We start from the raw sequence: 20,412 nt of genomic DNA on the forward strand, positions 1-20,412 counted from the left end.
GTCTACCGCTGCATACCTCATGCCACAACGGGAGTTGCACCCGCCTTTTGCTGCACGGACGACTGCCACGAACACGCTTAAGCATTGTTGGATTACCGGATTCTTCATTTCACGAAAATCCAGCACAGGCGATGAAATGGCTGCGCCAGCGTGTCAGACAAAACCAAGCTTCTTCCAAACTTTACACAGACTGCCGTCGGCGACTACGTCCGCGTGAGAAAGTCGTCAGTTCACAGGAAAATATCTTCTCGCTTTTCGAAACCGAAGTAGATTATTGAGCGACGAAGGGCCAGCTTCATTTCTTTTGGATGACGGTCGAGTGTGGAACGCCTCCAAATTTCAAGCGATACACCCAGAAGCTGCAGAGAAGTTCACAGGCAATCGACCTGGTATTCTAGAATGGACTCTACCATTACCTGACGAGTCTCTTCAAGGTAATGCATTTTCTGCGAGTGAACAACATGCTGACTGTCCATCTACGTCACGGCAAGAAATAGCAGCACAAGCCAGCAGTGAATCCAGCACTCAACCGTCTTCACTGCAGGACAAAATGACTGGCTAACCCCCACGGAAGAGCGCACGAGTTAAAAAAACTCCGTTGAAGCTCAGGGACTATGGGTTACGCAAGCGATAGTTTTTTTTTTTTTTTATCAACCGGGGAAATGTTGTATAGGAAAGAAGATGAGGATAGTTGCGGGAGGACATGAAATAAAGAAGATGATGTTCAGGCATCGGATACATCGTTCCTGTGTGTTCTAAATACAACAAACTCGGTACCTGAATATGTGCAAGCGTGTGCCCAATGGCTGGCATCTATGAGTCGTTGCGCTTCATGTAGCATAATCGCTGACATCGCCTGAGGCAGAAGGGAGGGCCTTCAAAAGCTGCAGGAGAGAACAAGTATTCTATATGCAGGATTGTGTGTACTCTGCTGCGTCCAGTCAAATAAATCTTAGCTCGCATGTTCGTGACAGCATTGTATATAGATGAGTAATGTTTTCGTACCACAATCAAAAAGTATTTTATTGACCCTCTAACATGAACACAAAGCTCAGTATACCAGCATTATCTGCATTTTTTCAACATAGATCAGCGTAATGAGTGCATGGGTCATAACTTTATGCATGGGCACATATATATGAGAACGGACGTGTAACGGACGTGCTTATATGAAGCTGTTGCTGTCTCAAGTGCTTAGTCAGCAAAACTGGGCTGCTTTTTCATGTAAAAAAAATGGGGGGGGGGGGCACTGCAACACTTGAACACAGTAAGAAAACCTTTGCGACAATGCTACCACGAACATGCGAGTCGGGTATTACTCCACTACAAGCAACATGCCTAAAATCTCGCAAAAAGATTGCTTGCTCTTTTCTCTGGCCTTTCAAGTCCTCCCTCCCATTACCGTATTTTTTCCATTATAAGGCAAGGGTGCCATTGGGGGGACCTATGAAAAAAAAATACTTGAGTATGCACACCAATATAAGGCAATACAGAGTAGCAGATGGATTATCGGGATTCGGGGGGGATTGCCTGAAATACTGCTTTACTAACACAGCCAAAATGCAAAATGGCGACCATGAAATAGGGCGGGAAGGGTGCTTCAACACGCCGAGTACGGGTTATATGTGAATTTCGCCTTTAGGTGTAGCTTCACGGCAGCACGAAGTTCTTATAGTGTGGCTTCAAGGCACCACGACATGCACTGCTGTAAAGCCACACTGTAAGGCAAAATTTGCTAATAAAGAGGGGGGCTGACTTCGAGGCTAAATATTCGGGGGAAAAAGCTTCACCTTCTAAATATGGTATCTATCTGTGATATCATACACTCACGCAAGAGCCCATAGACACCAGCTAATTGGGTGATTGTTTATGATCACGAGTCAATCCCGAGCAAAATGCATGCACACCTTGCAATGTTACTAGCGAAGAAGAAAGGGGCATTTGCTAAAGGGGTCCGGAACCACACTTCAGGCTTGCTAAAAAAACCACAGTCCACAGATAGCACGTCCTGCTGTGAACATCTCGGTCAAATTTTACAGTCGTGCGTGTCGCGTGGAGTTCGCAAGCGGAGCCCGAAGTCACTTTTTTCTCAAACGCTCTCTTCTCAACAGAATCCTGCTCCTCACTCTGATCTGAATGCTTTATTTCATAACATAACAGATTCCCATACGTGGCTGCTATTAGCCAATAACTGACATCAATTAAGAATGGTGTTTGGATGAGTGCACTTCTTCGTACTGTTACTGTGTATATTTATTGATGGAGTTTAATAAACGGGCTGAAGTAAGTGAAAATCTGCTTGCAAATTTCGATAATAATTACGTACTTTTGGAAGAAGCTGACTATCGTTTGTCCATGCTCGACTGCATAATGGCTAAACTTTGGCAACCCTGCTTATCGATGTCATAGCTGTCGGGTCTCATTAATTTCGACTAGTTTTGAACACTCGGCTAGCCTCGAACCATGCGAAACCTAATGTCACACCACACGCACGCTTGCCAGCTTGCGCTTACTCCTGGTTAGATGCCTTGGCTGACTTCGCTTCATATTGAGGGATTGATAGTGCTTCAAAATGCACAAGTTGAATGTGGCTACTATCTGTCGATCATGCTGGTGGACATGGAGTAAAGAAACAAAACAGGAGAGGCACTGACGTCACGTTTTTGAAGCCGGAAGTGCTGCCATGGTTGGTGTGCCATCTCCCTTTGAACCTCCAATCAGCTCACTGGAGATGTAGGCGTGAGCGGGCCGTGAGCTTTGAACTTGCATTGTTACCAGCCGCCGGAAGTATGTGCTGCCGGCGCACGTCAGAACAAACCTCACGAAACCTTTGTAGCAGTTCTAGCGAAGCAGACGCGCTCTGTGCTTTTCTGTGGCACGTTGAAGATGACGACGAAGATGCACGCAGTGATTGCTTGAGTGTATCTGTTGCTGGCTGACACTCACACTCACAGACCCAAAACACAACTTTGAAGCTTAAACACCACACTCCAAAGTCAGCTTTTCTCGCAAACAAGATGTGCTACGAGAAAGACACCGGCGGAAAAATGTTATCTCACTTTTCAGAGGCCTAGAGCAGCAGCAAGAGTATCAGGAGCGCGGTTGCTATAGCAACGGTTACGTTTGGGGTACCCGTCCCAGTGCTCCTTTGCAAAAAACAGCACGTGACTTCTGCCACACATTCTCCAATACGTTCGTGTTGGCCGGGGCCTCTCCTGGGTTTCCTTCCTCCATGCTGGTGGAGGAAAAAGCCGGTCTGCAGCACAGCCAGACTGGAGCGTATGAGCGTGAGCACACAAGCCCTGTCGTGCACAAAGCAAATGCTGCACATACGCACTACAGTTGCATGTAGGTGCAGTGGGAACCTTCGAAGAGAACTCAGGGGAACCTTCGCGAAAGGATCAGTAGCGCATAATGGGCGAGCCACTCTCCCTTATCAGAACACACAGTGGGTTCCCGTCATGTTGGCAGCATTGTTCCTTGTCAGGCAACCAATCGACAACTTTTGCACTGCTGTTATCACGACATGCGGGAAAGGATCGGAAAAGCCAGAGAGGAGCATGGGATTCTATTAAATTGTGGCTCACCCATGCCCTGTTCGTGAAAGATGATCATCGTGGTACGCTGTTTGCGACGCGGATGTTTATTGAAAATGTGCACAAAAAATGTCAGCGCTGGTTTAGGGGCCCTTTAAGCTAGTGAAAGAGAGGGTTGTCAAGAGCCTGAGGGAACCTCTTGCTTCTTTGCAGGCAACACAGTGCAAGTCCTGTGTTGATCAAGTGCGTACATTGGGCAGTCAGACAGAGACTGCACATGTGATGGTGGAAACAAGCGCCCAAACCGCAATGGTCTTTCCACGTACCATCCCTGTGCAGACAAGACCAACGGTAAGTAAATCGGTATATACAGCTGCTATGTCTACAAAAATAACAGGTCTCTTGTTTTGCTTTTTTTATTATACAGATTGTGCTAATGAGCACAATCTAATCCTTGAACTGGACTGCTCAAAAAGGTGCACATCATTTGCTTGGTAAATCAAAATGCTCATTCACGAATTAGCGAAATCAAACTAATTATTCTCCTAAGAGCTCAGCACTTTGCACTTGACTTTAGTTTGCAAGGCAGATCCACGTGCAATTTGAAATGCATTCTGAGGATGGCAGCAGTAAATATCAAGCTTGCAGTAAAAATGCACTGGTGTTCCACTTATGTCTTTAACAAAATGGCATTTTATGCATTGAAGCACAAAAATAATGAATGGCAGTGTATTTTGTTGCTGGCTTTGGGAATGGATATCTCAAAACCAGTGTCATTGTAATAATTTTTCCAACTTAATGGGGAATAAATGTTCGTAAAAGTTGAAATATTGGTTAATTTATTTCTATAAAAAAAGTAATTGAAAGAGAATGCACAATGACAATTTATCACTGCATATAAACACTTCCAGAACACGGCAAGTGTAGTCTGCTTGTGTTAGAACGTGCTCTGTGTTGACGCGAGCTGCGCAGTCAGTGTTGGTCTCGAGCTTTCTTTTTGCAAGCACCATGGATCGCTCTTGTTGTGGGCTTCAAATCTAGAGATCAGCGACACATCAAGCTGCAACATTGTGTCCCTCTGCAAGGCGATATGCCAGTGGAGTGGCTGCAGTGCGTCGGGCTATCAGTATTCAATCGGTGCCAGGGTCTACGTGTTTGAAGCCGTCATTTCATGCAGGAGGATTACTACCACAACAGAGTATTAGTGTGTCTGGTATTCCAGTAAATGCATGCTGACTGAGCATTTTGCCAGGTGGGCAGTGGCGCAAATGTGTGCAGCCTGCAAGATGCAGCCACTAGGTGGCATAGAGCTCAGCTAGACCACAAACTAGCCAAAAAATTGGGATTACACGAAGAAGAGGTGCTCCTTAGATGGAACAGATACCAAGAAAAAAAAAGGGTGGCGAGTGAGCCCATGCAAGAGAAAATTAAGTGCACAAGTGAATGTTGGGTGCGTAACATTCGCAAAAGACAAAGGCGCCCCCCAAAAATTCTGGAACTATGTAAGAGCACTCGGAGCTCCAACTAAAAATTCACAAACTGCTATAAAGGACAAGGACGGTAACATCTTGGAAGGAGACGATGTGCTGCAGTACATTAGAGATGTTAGGTATAACTTCGGTACAAAAGAATGCGTAATTCAGACCGAAACAGATCCAGTAACAACATAAGCACGAGAGATCAAAATTTAGCATAGAAAACGTTTACTGGAAGAAAACAGAAAATGTCTCTAGTAACACCGCTGCAGGACCCGATGAAGTACCAATAAAGCTAATCAATGACCTTGGCCCAAAGAGCAAGGCACTTCTGACTAATGCCATTGAGCAAGTGATTAAAATGAAAACAATTCCTGTTGCATGACGTGAAAGCAAGATGAACCTTATCTACAAAGGCAAAGGTGATAAGGATAGGACAAGCTCGTGCAGGCCAGTTACAGTAACGTCGATGATATATAGAATGTCAATGTAAGTCACAAAATTAGAACTGTCGAAGTGGGTGGAAAAAAATTATGTACTGGGGAAACTACAGAATGGGTTCAGACAGGCGTACACTTAGAGGATAATATGTTTGTAATTACTCAGTGCATAGGGATTTCAGTAGCTCAGAATAGACCTTTATGGATAGCATTTCTAGATATTAAAGGAGCATTCGACAATGTAGACAGGGAATTGTTATCCGGATATTCTCGAGCACAAAGGCATGGATGACGATTTCGTGGAGCTGTGGATTGAGATATGTAGAGATAATCGAGTACGAATTTTATTGGAAGGCTGAAAATATTGTTACGTTGCGGAAATCATATATACAGGTTTATTTACAATATGTACAAGAGCGACAACGATACATAAACAAGATCGCTGTCGAGACAGATTCCTGCTCTACACGTCAAATCGTCTTCTTCTGACTGGTGCCACTCTTGGTTGCGCCGTAACATAACCCCCACCTGTAAAGGCGCCGTCTCGGCGCTAACTATAAGAGACATGAACTTGCGGCAAAGTAAGGCTTCAGCCGAGACACATGTGCAATGTCAGTGGGGCCAGGCGAGTCTAGCAGGGCGATCCCGTAGTTGACATCGTCAAGCTGACGCAATATCATGTTGGGTCCGGTGTAGCGCGGCAGCATGCTTTTCAGCCAAGCCGACGCGGTGACATGGTGTCCATAGGAGGACAACCTCCGGAGCCAGGTTAAATCGAACATCACGATGTCGGCTGTCGTTCCGGATCTTCTGCGCAGATTGAGACTCCGTCAGCCGGAAGCTGGCAATCTGGCGCACCGTGTGAGCCTGGGCGAAGACGTCTTAAGCATATGCAGTGGGAGTGGTCGTCGAGAAAGGAAGCAATGGGTGTCAAAGGGCTGGGTAGGGTGGTGGCTGAATAGAAGCTAAAATGGTGAAAAGCCAGCGGTCTCATGACAGGGGATGAATTATAGGTGAAGGTCACGAAGGTTAAAGTGCTGTCCCAATCACTGTGGTCGTCAGAAACGTATATAGACAGCATTTCTGTCAACGTGCGATTGAGCTGCTCTGTGAGTCCGTTTGTCTGCGGGTGGTAGGCGGTGGTAAGCTTGTGCTCGGCAGAACAGGAGCGAAGGAGGTCTTCAACAACTCGGGACGAGAAGAGATGGCTGCAATCAGTGAGGAGCCGCCGGGGTTAGCCGTGATGGAGGATGACTGCATGTCAAAGGAAATCCGCCACCTCAGTTGCACACCTTGGGGGCAAAGCTCGCATGATTGCGTACCGGGTCGTGTATTCAGTCATGACAATGATCTACTTATTGCGAGATGTTGACGTCGGAAAAGGGCCAAGAAGATCGAAAACGCCACGAAAGAAGGGTTCTCAGGGCACATCGTTGGGATGAAGACATTTAGCGGGAAGTGCAGCAGTATTTTTGTGGCGCTGAGAGAGCGCATTGCGGCGAACATAGCGGCGAACAGAGCTGTACAGGCCTGGCCAGTAGAAGCGGCGCCGTATGCGGTCGTAAGTACGAGAAACGCCGAGGTGGCCTGCAGTAGGTGTATCATGCAACTGCTCAAGAACAGATGTCCAGAGAAGGCACGGGACAACAAGTATAAATTCTGGTCCTTTAGGGCGTAAGCTGCAATGGTAGAGAACGTCGTCGCGGAGTACAAAGATGTGCAGCGTGGGCTCCGAATCTCCAGAATAGACGATCTATAGGAACACGTAAGCAGTCATCAAGCCGTTGTTCAGTGCGGATGTCGCGCAGGTCAGAAATGGCCAGTACGGAAGAGTCGGTGTCATGCGCATCATCTTCAGGGCGGTCGACAGGATGGCAGGAGAGGCAGTCGCTGTTGTTGTGCAAATGGCCTGACTTGTATAAAACAGTAAATGAATATTCCTGCAGCCGTAGCTCCCATCTTCCCAGTTGTCCAGTGGGGTCTTTCAGTGATGAGAGCCAGCACAAGGCATGGTGATCGGTAACCATGGAAAACGTGCGACTGTACAAGTAGGGGCAGAATTTGGCTAGTGCCCAAACTAACACCAGGCACTCCCGTTCAGTAATGAAAAATTCCTCTCGGCGGGTGACAAGAGGCGGCTGGCGTACGCAATTACGTGCTTTGCGTTACGCTGCCATTAAATGAGTACAGCTCCAATTCCATGGCCACTGGCATCCGTGTGAAGTTCTGTGGCGGCAGATGGATCATAATAAGCCAGCAATGGGGGAGCCGTTAGCAAGCGTACGAGGGCGGAGAAGGCTATGGTTTGAGCAAGGCCCCATGTGAAAGTAACGTCCTTCATAAGTAAGTCGGTGAGTGGGCGGACAGTTTCGGCGAAATTCTTGACTAAACGATGGAAATACGAACACAGTCCTACAAAGCTTCTTAAATCTGCGGTGGAAGATGGAACAGGAAAGTTCTGGACAGCGCGAATCTTGTCAGGGTCGGGTTGAACACCAGCGATGCTGACGAGATGGCCAAGAACGGTAATTTGACACAGGCTGGCGCGTCGGAAAACAGCAAGAATGGCCAAGAGACGCTTGAGATGACTCGCGAAAGTTGGCAAAAGAACTATCACATTGTCTAGATAACAGAGACATGTGGGCCATTTATAGCCTTGAAGTAAGAACTCCATCATTGTTTGGAAGGTGAACGGCATAACCTTGAATTGGTGGAGGTCATCAGGTGTTACGAAAGCAGTTTTCTCACAGTCCATATCATCTACCGAGATTTGCCAATAGCCTGACCGAAGGTCTATGGATGAAAAGTACTTGGCTCCGTGCAAGCAGTCCAAAGCTTCATCAATACGCCGCAAGGGGTAGACATCCTTGTGTGTGATCTTGTAGAGGTGTCTGTAATCGACACAAAAGCATCAACTGCCGTCCTTCTTCTTGATAAAGACGACAGGGGACGCCCACGGACTACAAGATGGCTCGATAATGCATTTAGTTAGAATCTTATCGACTTCTTGTTAGACCACTTGTCGTTCAGCATGTGAAACACGGTACGGCCTGCGGCGTATCAGGTTGGCATCTCTAGTGTAAATGCGATGGGTGACCACCAATGTCTGGGCTAAAGGGCAGCCGTCAAGGTAAAAAATGTCGCGGTAAGTTTCCAAGAGACGGCGGAGGTCAGCAGCTTGTGCAGAAAGAAGGTCAGGTGCGATCATCTTGCTAAGTTCGTCTGTGAGAGTGAGTGAATCGGAGGTTCCTGTAGAGGGCAACGGAATTTGGGCGTCATGTGCCGATATCTTGCAATCGTTCACAGGCGAGATGTCACCCAAAGACATGCCTCTGGGAACAATTTCATTCGAGCAGGTAAAATTAAGGAGAGGGACCGAAGTCTGATTGCCTGTAACAGTGAGCACGGAATGGGGAATGGCCAAATTCCTTTCAAGCAGTATGTCGGCGGTGGGACATAGCACATGGATGCCGTCAGGAGCAGATGGGAACGACATTGGAGTGACGTACGTATGGACTTGAGGTGACAGGCAGATGTCTTCGGGAGAGCATAACTGTGGTTGTGTGACTGGTGGACTATAGCAGCTGCGGGGCAGTTCAAGCTGAATGACACTAGACGTGCAATCAAAGAGGGCTAAATGGGATGATAAAAAGTCTAAGCCGAGTATAACGTTGTAAGGGCATTGTTCCGAAATGGCAACCAAAACAGTCGTTAGTTGCCCCGCGATGCCAGTGCGAGCAGTGCACATACAAGCACAGTAGACGTTCCGCCATCGGCGACATGGATGGTGTGTGATGCAGCCGGTGTGAGAACTTTGTTCAAGCGTCGGCGCAAGTGGGTACTCATCACGGATATGTGCGTGCCAGTGTCAATGAGTGCTGGGACACTGACGCCATCGACTACAATGTCCATCAAGTTCTGTTTGGTCGGCAAAGTGATCAGAAGGCTTTGCGGTCGAGTTGTCAATGCAGCGTCACCTCCGGCAGCTGCATCGGTTAGTTTCCCGGAGACGGGCGTCGGGGCTGCATCGGGGACAGTGGGTGACGAGCTTGCGGTGATAGGGAAGATGGTTGATGAGCTGGTGGCGAACGTGACCCTGTGACGTCTAAATGATGACGAGGGACTGTTCCAAGGGGCATGCGCGTCATTGTTTGGCTGTTCCAGTTCAACTGGAGGCTGGTAACGACGCTGGCTCTGTTTGGGGCGATAATAACTGATGAATGGCGGCTGCAAAGGGGAGGAGACAGTACAGTTGTAACAATGGCGAGCAACGTGACTGATATGCCGGCAGGCACAACAGATATTGGTCGATCGTCTGCAGTTCGCCACTTGGCTGGATTTCGGTAGTGTGTAGGATACCGCTGACCACTGGATGGGCGAGGAGCACTAGACAGCTTTGAAGCGGCAATGGCGCATGCAGAATGAACTCCAAGATAAGCGAGTTCTTCGCGGACTATTGCCTACACAAATGATGCTGTAGGCAAGTTGTTCGGCTCACTGGGTCGGGAAAAAAGGGCTGCAGGAGCAATGGCCTCAAGCTCTCGCAGCACTATTCACGTCAGGTCATCTGATGATGATGGTCGCTGCATTTCTAGCCAGTCGTCACAAGAGGATGTCGCAGCTGTGTGCGGAAGATGTACGAATGGTGTTGCAATGTGGCGGCTCTTGGCCTGCTCAAAGCGTTGACAGTCTTTTATAATGTCCTGTACCGTTTGACAATTTTTGCACATGAGCAGGTTGAACGCATCGTCAGCAATCCTCTTGAGTACATGGCCAACCTTGTCTGACTCAGGCATATCGCTGTCAGTGTTACGGCACAGAGCCAGCACGTCCTGGATGTAAGAGACGTACGATTCTGTGTACGTTTATATGCAGGTCGCTAGTTTTTTCTTAGCAGCGCTCTTCCGACTGGTGGGCCGGCAGAACAAGTCCTTCAGTTTCTGTTTGCACGTGTCCCAGTCGTTAAGCCAACATAATCGTGCGATCCCATTTGTTGTGGGCACTTACACACTCATACGTGGCAATCCAGTGTTCTACGTCAACACGGTCAGTGCAACTAAACATTCCTGGATCCCACGGCTGAGCCAGGACAACCGCCGGGATTGTAGGCGTTGATGGGGGGGGGGCTGCACCGTTTTGGGTCCTGTTTTGTCCGTCATGTTGTCCTGTCTGAGGTTACGACCGCTGTGGAGCTCCGTTGTTGTTTCTTGTGGGCACCCCGTACCTCTCACCAATTTGTTACATTGCAGAAGTCACATATACAGGTGTACTTATAATATATACAGGAGAGGCAACGATACATAAACAAGATGGCTGGTGAGACCGATTGTACCTCTGCATGTCAAATCTTCTTTGGACTAGCGCTATTCTTGGTTGCGCCGTAACAATATTATGAAGTGGTGCAAATTCACCAAAGACCATGGCCATGCGCAAGGATGTCCTCTATCTCCATTGTTGTTAAGGGCATAGAATGCTACGTCTCAACCTGGAAAAGCGCATTCCTTGGACGTTTAGCATGAGTCAGTCTATTCAACAGCGCGCATGCCAACAGCGATCAGTCGTGTCATAGACTGTGACGTGTTAACAAAGGAGCTCGTGTCGAGGTAACAACAACCACTGCCATCCGTGGATACGGTAATTACCGTGAAGATCACTCTATCTAATCATAATCTTGATCCTGACAAGAAGGCCATCACGCAGAGCCCGCTAATTGATGAAAGGGGCCATCGTTGACCAACACCGTGGGAACAGTTTCGAGCTCAGTTTCCCAGGTGGCCACTCAAAGAATGCGGGGGCGGTGGTGCGACATTGGAGGCGGGCCCGGCGGAATGGTGCGTCAACATGGGAGGGATGTTGCGATCGATTCAATGATTGTGATTGGCCGAGCTATCGTCATCAGATTCCCCAGTCCAGTCTCCTCTAGGAGACGACGATATTAAAAGCGGAGACCCGTGGTGTAGTGAGGATGGTTCTGACGTGTCCTGATGCGAACCCAGACGTTTACTATGCTCCTGATGGAGTGGCCTTCTGTACCAGGGGCCAGTGTAAATAATGTAAATTAAACCCTTTTTCCTACATTTCTACTACCGGACGTGCTCATCAGTGGCTTGGTAGATTCCTGGCCCAAATGCCACCTCGAGCTGCACCAAGAAAGACAACTGGAAAACAGTAAATTAGGGTTTGATTTATTATACATGCCTAATAGACAAATGGTGCAACAGAAGGTTTCCGGACTGATGTATGCGGACAACATAGTGCTACTAGCAGACAATGTAAGAAATTTACAGACACTTGCGAATATCTGTGGCGACGCAGTGACAAATCGAGGCCTTAAGTTTAGCACAGAGAAATCGGGAATTATGATCTTTAATGACTGGGAGTAATTACGTAGTGTCAATACCCATAGTCAAGCACCTTGGTGTATACATTAATGAAGGACAGACTTAATCAAGCATCCACCAAGATAATCTGAAAATAAAGGGGAAGCGGAATGCAGCAATAATAAAACATAGAGCACTTTGGGGGTCACAGTAAATATGAGGTGGTTCGTGGAATCTGGAAAGAAGTAACGGTATCAGTGCTAACGTTCGCAAATGCCATTCCGTGCTTAAAATTGGATATCTTGTTGAGGCTGGAAGTAAATAAAAAATCGGTCGGCTGGTGGGCTTTGGGAGCCCACGATAAAACCACAAATGAGGCAGTGCAGGGTGACATGGGTTAGGTCTCTTTTGAAGTATGAGAAGCCTGGATCAAAATTACTTTTCAAGAAAGACTCAGTAGCATAGATCAAAATAAGTGGGTGGATAAAGTGCACAAGTATCTGTACCTGAAAAGCAAGGGACACTGGGTCGAGGAAGAGGTCAGGAAAATTGGCAACCAAGTACAACGATAATTGAAAGTGTAAATAGACAACCAGGAATTGTCAGAAATTGAGAGAAACGGAGGTAGTAAATTGGATACAAAGAATGGAAACTAAATAGGCCATGGAGATTTACAAAAATGAGAAGAAAGAAATTAGAAGGGCAAATCTCTACGATAACATGAAGGGAAGTGCTATTTGAGGCTCGAGCTGGTTGACTAAGGACAAAAGCGTACGGGAGCAAATGTTTGCAACTGGAGGAGGCATGTGTGTGTATGCTGTAGCAAAGATCCGGATACCACTCAGCACATCGTCATGGAATGCGAAGCGATTCACCCAGTGAGATTCGTAGGAAAAATAGACCTTGCAGAAGGGCTAGGATTTAAAGTGGATGGATGTATCAACCGGTCATCACTCGAGATAAGCAAGAGACATTTAGAGTATTCGTGGAAAAAAACCAGGGAAGAAATTGATATGACCGCAACCGTTAGAGGCATAGGTAGCAGTACAAGGTAGATAGAGAAGTTTTGAAGGACGAAAAAGATATTAAAAAGTTGTTTACAAGAATGCTAGAATGAAAAACATGCATAGCATACCTGGGTAACTCAAGCAGGCTGGGTGACTCTTTGTCTGCGCCCCATTTCAAAGGGGATGCCAATAAATCATCAAACACAGAGATAATATGGCAGTGACCAAGTATATTCTACTTTGCTGCTGGTGTAAATGTTTGAAAGGAGTGTAATCGAGAACATGTTGTCCTTTAAATGTTTAAAATGGTTTCCACTTGATTACAGCAATATTAGCTCTGTGTTTGGCTGGTTAAGGTCTGCGCCACCAGGTGGCTGCACCGTGCAGGCTACTCAGGCCTCGCGTGCTGCCTCCAAGACACCGTCATGACGCAGAGCCAGTGAAGACAGAGCTTAGCCCCGACCGCTCAACAAACGAGCTGAAGAGAAAAAGCATGGCTAAACAGGAGAGTAATTTGTAATTGTCCGTAGCTCTCCTGATATGAGATGCTTGATGTAAATTGTGGCATGAATTTTTTATTGTAGCTGTACCCTATGCATCTCCAAAATTTGTGCAAACCATTTCAAGGACCCTTTTATTTTTTTGTGTGTAGCTTCGCCACAGTTCGAATTGCATTGGTTGCACCGAATGTTCTTTGAATCTAATGACATTAAACTCTCTAGTGTGATGGGTGTCTAGTGTAGCCGTAAGATTCGTTGATCCACTCAGCAAACTTCACTGTGTATGTGCTTTCCATAGATTGCGTTTTTATATAAGACCAATCTGTTGTGCTTCCTTAAATATGGTCAGACAATCAAATAAGTTTGGGGTTCGTGACTACAAAAGCTTCAAACCACATGTGTATGTTCCCTTTCTGATCTTACTGTGAGTTTTTGTTTAGTGTCACTTTAATGAAGACTAAATTGGAAACATGAAAATAGATTTGGTTTGATGTCAAACGAGACAGAAGACAGCTGAATATCATGAACTAAGCCTTGCTTCAGCCCTCCCATTCTTTCTGTGGGAAAATCAATTTTATCATTCCTAATATCAGGTGTCTTTCTGTACAAATGCTGTCAGCATTTAAAGCACCCTTTAATGCAGAAACACCTGCTTTAAAGCGCAGCCTCTGCAGCTGCCTGACTCACAGCGGCTCCACCATGCAATTGTTTAAAGCACTCGGCTCTCTTGTTTGTCCATCTCTCTTCAGAAATTACGGAGCCGAGGCACAAACACGGGCCCTGTATGATGAGCTGAAAGAGAAATAATCATCCACTCGATGCTGAAGAGACAACACTACGAAGAGGCTCTACCAGAGGGAAGAAAGCCACCATTATGCAAGCACCTGCTCTGGTGCACTAAGGAACACCTTTCCTCACGTCAACTATGTGGAACCGGCTGTTTTCGGGTGTTGCCAAATGCTGCCACCGTGAAGATAGCGCACAAAGAGTGCATGTGATAAAGCTTCAACGGCACATTATTGTCAACAGTGTTCGAGGAGTACTGTGTAACGACATTTTCAACTTGTCACTTTATTGTTTGCTAAGTTAAAGTGCAAACCTTCTAAATCCTTGAAAAATATTATCCTCAAGTGTGATAACGTTATAAATAATATTTTATTATGCGTTCTCCTAGTACCAGGAGGCACACGTACCATGACATCATCACACACTAGGTCGCTCCGGTTCTGTGCGCACTGCAGCTACAGTCAAAGGTGTGCAGCATTGTGAACCCTGTATAATGTTCGTTTTTTTTATATATGCTACGTCGTTTTGATACCTAAACATTGTGATTTTAGCATGCAAAACTATACTGCATAGCCTGCAGCAGCACTTTTGATAAATTGGAGAGTTTTTAGTTGCAGGATACTTCAGCAAACCAAGTACTATTTTAATTAATTAATCACTGTAATATTGAAGTCATACCTCAAATAACATTTCACTGTATTTTTTTGTACAAGTTTGCTCCCCATGGCCAGAAATAAAGGTTATCAAGTTCTAGTTTTCTTTGATGTGGAACGGTGCTTCGGGCATCATAGGGTTCATTTTTTATAAGCAAACTACATACACAGAGCAAGTGTTGCTCCAATGTCATGACTAGGGCTGGGCATTGATCGAAAAAATTTTGCGAAATAATCGGAACCCATTTATAAAATTTTGATAGTTACGTACATGCTGTCAAAAAAACATTGTAGCACGGTATGTAATTAGCTTCCTTGCTGCTGTGCAGGTGAAGTGTGGACCTCGGCGCCAACAATAACTCGATTTTGGTCAAGGAAACGATCGCGATAAAAAGAAAATAATTTCATAAAGGAGTAATAAATAATCGGAAGCTTAATCAATCACGCAGCCCTTGTGGTAGCGTCACAATATTGTGGATGGCATTAGGTTCCACATTTTGAGGCCAACATTAGTATTAAATTTAAATACTGTATTTTTGGGCGCATACGCCACGTCAAAATTTTGTAAAAATTAGCAGTTAAAGAGTGCTTATTCGATGCAAATTTCGTATTGAGGTATAGCTTCACGGCAGCGCGAATTCTGCCTTCAGGTGTGGCTTCACGGCGGTGGAGCGGACGCTACCGCAAAGCCACACTTCAAGGCTAACGCTGAAGTTCTCGGCCATTCATTTTTTTTTTTATCTCACAGAAGCTCATCGTTTCCCCACCCCTGCATGTTGAAGCTGGCTTCATCTTTTTTGATTATTGCCCATTGTCCTCTTTTCGTGTCGCCATTTAGCCTTTTGGCTGTGTTGTAGTTAGTGAATAGTGCACAACGCGCCGACGACCCAGAATTCTTAAGCTGCGCCTGACGAGAGTACATTACAGTGCTGCATAAGCTGAATATAATCAGCATCTCCGAAGATATGGGGAACAGAGCTGCTGGCGATTGGTACATCATGCATCTGTGAATTAAAACTGTTTTTACAAAAAAGTAAGTGTTGTATGCACTTATTTCCTTGCGTTATATGCGTGGATATTTTTCTTTACGGGATGTTTTAATTTAATGTGCAGGTCATACGTAGAAAAAATACGGTACCTTGGATGTGTTTCCCAACCTTCAAACTTACGAAAAGTATGTGGTAGAGTTTCTACAGCCTCGAAAGTATGCGTCGGTACCCTTAGTGCTCCTTTAAGCAGGCACATACACATACAATGGGACGTGTATGCATAGACAAGCACCACTGCCAACTGTTGCTAATAAACAAGTAATTTGGCCAGAGTAGGTGAAACGCCCTGCAAAAACACTAAGTGCGAGAATGAAAAGTACTAAGTGAGACGGAAAAGCTGCAGACAGAAGCGCTGACTACTGTTACGACTGGCGTATCTGATGGAACAATTTTTATTGCGAAAGCAATTGTATTGGACATTCCAAGCGCATTTTGCTGTCGTCGTCGCCGTGAGGTTCCATATAAAGTCCAAAGGCGATAAAATCGTCACCGCTTGCCATACGCTGAGTGTGCGAGTGAAAGCGTACCAGGATGAGCCAGCAATCACGGGTCAATGTAGCGTACGCGAGGGACGAAGGCAGGCCGGAAGCTCGCGGTCTTTCGCATGCAAGGCATGGGAGTGAGGAGAGGAAGGGGGGGGGGTGCGTTCTGCTGCGTCGCCTACTGCTCCCAGCGCGCCGCACGGGCTCCGTATCTTGAAAGCGATCTGCGAAGCGCGTGCCTGCGCGGGCCTCATCTTCAAAGTGATCTGCAATGGGGACAAAGTGCGTGCGCTGAATGCAGGTAGCTTCATGTGCGCTGTGCTTTCGACGTTTAGTTCGCGTTGAAGCGAGATGAGAGACAGCGCGCAAGTCAATTGGCCCGCTGCTGCTGGCGTGCTTTCTCACTCCGGCGTTTTCACAGCGAGTGTCCGCGGTTGTCGAACGAGATGTGTTCATGTTTACCTGTGACACCGTGCTTGTCTATTTAGTTAGCGAATGTTTGCAACTTTATAACGCCCATTAAACTACTATCCTTGCTTCGTATAGCTCTCTACTAATTTGCTATCGCAATCGATGCTTCGCCTTTCAGGCGAAACGGTGACTGTTTTGTGTCACGCCGCCAAAGCCACGGCAAAAGGCCGGTTGTTTCAAATATGCCGAGCAGTCCGTGACCGTTGGAAAAAGCTAAGGCGGCCGCAACAGCTAAATGACGTTATTAGCCTTTGTGCGCGCATTTTCGCCTCCTTCCCCTCGGCGTGCTGTGATGTCTGCTTGTGCGTGCCAGTGCTGTGTCCCTTCAGCGAGCGAACGGTTAAGCTTGGTGTGCGCATTCGGACATCCTCGCCGTGGGAGACGCCGGTGTGACTTGTGTGTCCGTGTGAGCACATCAGTGCCTTTCTCTCTGCTGCACCAGTGGCAGTTGAAAAAGTCAGTTTCGCCCAAGAGGCGAAGCATTGCTTGTGATAGCAAATTATTACACAGCTATACGAAATTAGGTTACCCATTTTATTTGCTGCGTAAACTGCTGAAACATTCGCTTGGTAGTTAAATTAACAGTTACGTCAAGCGCGCAACGGCGAACCGAACACATCTCACTCGATGATCGCGGACACTCGCTGTCAGAATGCTGGCGTGATTAAGAGAAGCAGCAGGGGTTTATCCAGAATTTAGATTTTTTGGGGGGAGGGGGTGGATACGAAGTTATTGATTATATCTTTTTTAAGCTAAAGGCCAGGGGCGGCGGGGAGGCAGGGGAATGAGGTTCAAGGGGCTAGCGCTCTTCTTACCTCGTTGTTTTATTTAATTAAGGCTTAACGCTTTTTTTTTACAGCGAAGCTTTGTTAAGGGCTCACTCTTCGATGGTCGCGTCCGGCAGTAGAAAAAAAACAACTAATTGGCCGTATGATTTATGTGCGAGTGAAAGCGCACATACATGGGCGCTTTCAGGGCGAGGGACGCGTGCTTTCACGGGGAGCGAACGCACAGCGGAGAGCAAATCCGACTTCCCAGTGGAAGGGGAGTGGTGGGCGAGGAGTATAGTAGTAGTAGTAGTAGTAGAGGTTGAGGAAAAGAGAAAAGATGCATGTTTCTGCAGCCCTTATAGGGAGCACGGCTCAGCATCTGAGGGGCATAGAAAGTTTGAAAAGTGGAAGAAGGCGAGGAGGGCATCGAGGCACCCTAGACTGCGTGTGAGTGCCCGCTCTCCCACTGCGGCGCATGCGCACAGCCCTGCCGGCCTCTGCCGCCTGTACCGCATACTCTCTCTGGGTTCTCGACCGCCTCTCCACTAACAGTGTCGACAACGGTGTTTAGCTGTTCCGTCACGTAGCCAGCGTTTTGACAGCGGTTGTGTGCGGTCACACAAACAACGCGCAGAACTGTTGTCGACGACGGCGGCGTTTTGTCCGCGTTCGCACCGAACGCTGTGCGGCGTTGGTGACGTGTTTATGAAGAACGTGCCAACTAAAGTCCCTAGATTTTCTAGAGACTTTAGTGCCAACCTTTGCCGTACACCCTATGGCGGTGTACCTAGCGACCATAAGGCCATGGTCCCTGTGGTCACTAAATAAATAAAAACCATCGGATTATTCTTTAATAGTTCAAATAACCAATTACGCCATCACATCTTAATAGTCATAATTGCAAATACTTAATTCCCACCATAGTACAGCTTTGCTGGTCTTCCATCTTCACCCGAGTGGAAGGGCTGACAGTTTTTTTTTTGTGCAAATGGCGACGGAAAAACTACAAATTAGCACAAGTACACTAAATAACCTTTTAGGCAAGCATATTAGACCACATGTTGCGCAAAAAATGCTACAATGAAGGTAGAGATAGGCGGGCACGAACGCTGCATAGAAGGCCAAAATGTGTGCGTCGTTTTGCGGGATTATAAATTCAATACTATACATATTTAGTTAGTAGATTTTTATAACGCAAGGGTCAATACTATATTTAAACACCCATGGCATTCTGTCACCACGTTTGAATATTGGAAGAACATAAGGGCCAGTGAGCTTTAGAGTTCTCATCTGATTGCATAAAGTTTATTCTTTTTTATGCAGAAAAATGTGAAGCAAGTTCTTAATCTTTAAGTGTTGATAGAACGAAGTGCAGGCATTTTCAAAACTAAGTACAATACTATTTTTCTTGAGAGAGAGATAAAAAAGAAAACTCAGCACAATATACATGGAGCAGCCATATAGCTTAAACAACACAATTAAAATATAACTAAGAACAATAAGCATATATGCTCACCATATCCGCTACAATCCGGTACATACGATATCCAAAGAAACTACTAGTAGGTCTACCGTGGCTTCTACATTCACGAAATAATTACTCAAAAAAAAAAACTGGGACTACACAATCAATACAGTTGCAACGCGTCACCTCGCACGTATGTACAATTCTTCTTTCTGGGGTTTTACGTGCCGAAACCAGTTATGATTCTGCGGCACGCGTATGTACAATATCCGACGCGTTTTTTTTAACAGCGAAGCTGTTTAAGCCAGCCGTAATTTGTGGTTCGTATCAAGAAACTGCCGCGCCGTAGCAATAGCAACCAGGAGGAGGAGACCGCGTGCATGCGCAGGCGGTCTCCTCCTGGCCAGTTCCCTCCCTTCCCGACCCCCTCCTCTCCGCAGCTCGCTGAGCCAGGAGAAAAAAAAAAGATGGCCGATTGATATCGAGCGGCTAGCCTCCAACGCATTTGGCGTCAGCAAGCAACAGCGTTCTTGGCACTGTGCCAACCTTGGTTAGCCTGCCTGCGTTTGTGGCATGCCAGGAACGCTGTCGCTCGTAGGCGCCGACGTGTCCAGCGCTAGTCACGCGAAAGGGAAGGTACCTCCGAAAATGATCGCTGGAGAATACCTTCCTAGATGCGTAGTTAAGTTAAACCAAGTTAAGACCTAGCAGCAACCAAGTTAATACCTAACAGTAGCAGCGAGTAAGACTTGAGGATCGACAGTTTCACTTTGCCTAAGCTTTGCACGACCGAGTGCAAATCTTGCCCGTATTTTTTGCCCACATCATGTATGCTTGGTCCACAAACTGCCAATATTCCTCCTTTTCTTCGTCTGTTGCTTTCCTAATATTGGGGATACTTGGAGTTTTGATATAAATTTTCATCGGCGCGTTGACATGGGCCGGCGTCATGCGAAATCGATCTGATGTTAAGATCCTGTTCATGGTTTGGGTGCTAGTGATGCCGCTATCTGCACAATATATCTAGTTGTGTTGACAGCGGCGAATAGAGACAGTTCCATGTGACGCAGTGTGTACGGCCAAAGACAGGCACAGCCGTGACAACAGTGAAATGCCTCTAGATATTCATTAACCGTGACTATAGTACGCCGCGCAACTCAGAGCCGCAGTTGCATAGGTATTTTTTCGGTTTCAGAAAATCTATGGACTTAAACACAGATGTGTCCAGTGTTTACCGTGACGTCAAGGTTTATCTGCTCCCTGCAGGTTGCAGTGTAGCACTGTCGTCTGCACGCTGTGGTCTGCGTTCTGAACATCAAAATTGGTTCTCAAAATCAGGGCCACGTAGCGTCCGCCTCCACAAAGAGTAAATATTTCTTAAAGCGATTACCACAGTGCATGGAATTAGCGTAATTTTTTCCCGGGATGAGTGCCAGTCTATAAAAGTTGGCAGATCCC

The 20,412-nt window shown here is 46.6% G+C and overlaps 1 protein-coding gene across 6 annotated transcripts in view; it reads left to right on the forward strand.

The window, feature by feature from the left end:
* Positions 1–20,412, forward strand: part of LOC119461597 (uncharacterized abhydrolase domain-containing protein DDB_G0269086-like) — a 37,293-nt gene that overhangs the window by 10,580 nt on the left and 6,301 nt on the right. For 2 of the 6 annotated variants that reach the window (XR_007463124.1, XR_007463123.1), the window contains exons 2-3: positions 3,750–3,887; positions 14,453–14,531. Coding sequence is in view for 2 of the 6 variants with exons in the window: in XM_037722950.2 (XP_037578878.1) it covers positions 3,750–3,887; positions 14,028–14,066 (177 nt within the window). In the remaining 4 variants the exon portion in view is untranslated. Of the gene's footprint in view, positions 1–3,749; positions 3,888–14,027; positions 14,818–20,412 lie in introns of those variants that run through there. The other 4 variants (XR_007463122.1, XR_007463121.1, XM_037722950.2 and 1 more) reach the window with 3 other exon arrangements.

The sequence above is a fragment of the Dermacentor silvarum genome, chromosome 8 (genome assembly GCF_013339745.2).
Source record: "Dermacentor silvarum isolate Dsil-2018 chromosome 8, BIME_Dsil_1.4, whole genome shotgun sequence".
NCBI lineage: Eukaryota > Metazoa > Arthropoda > Arachnida > Ixodida > Ixodidae > Dermacentor > Dermacentor silvarum.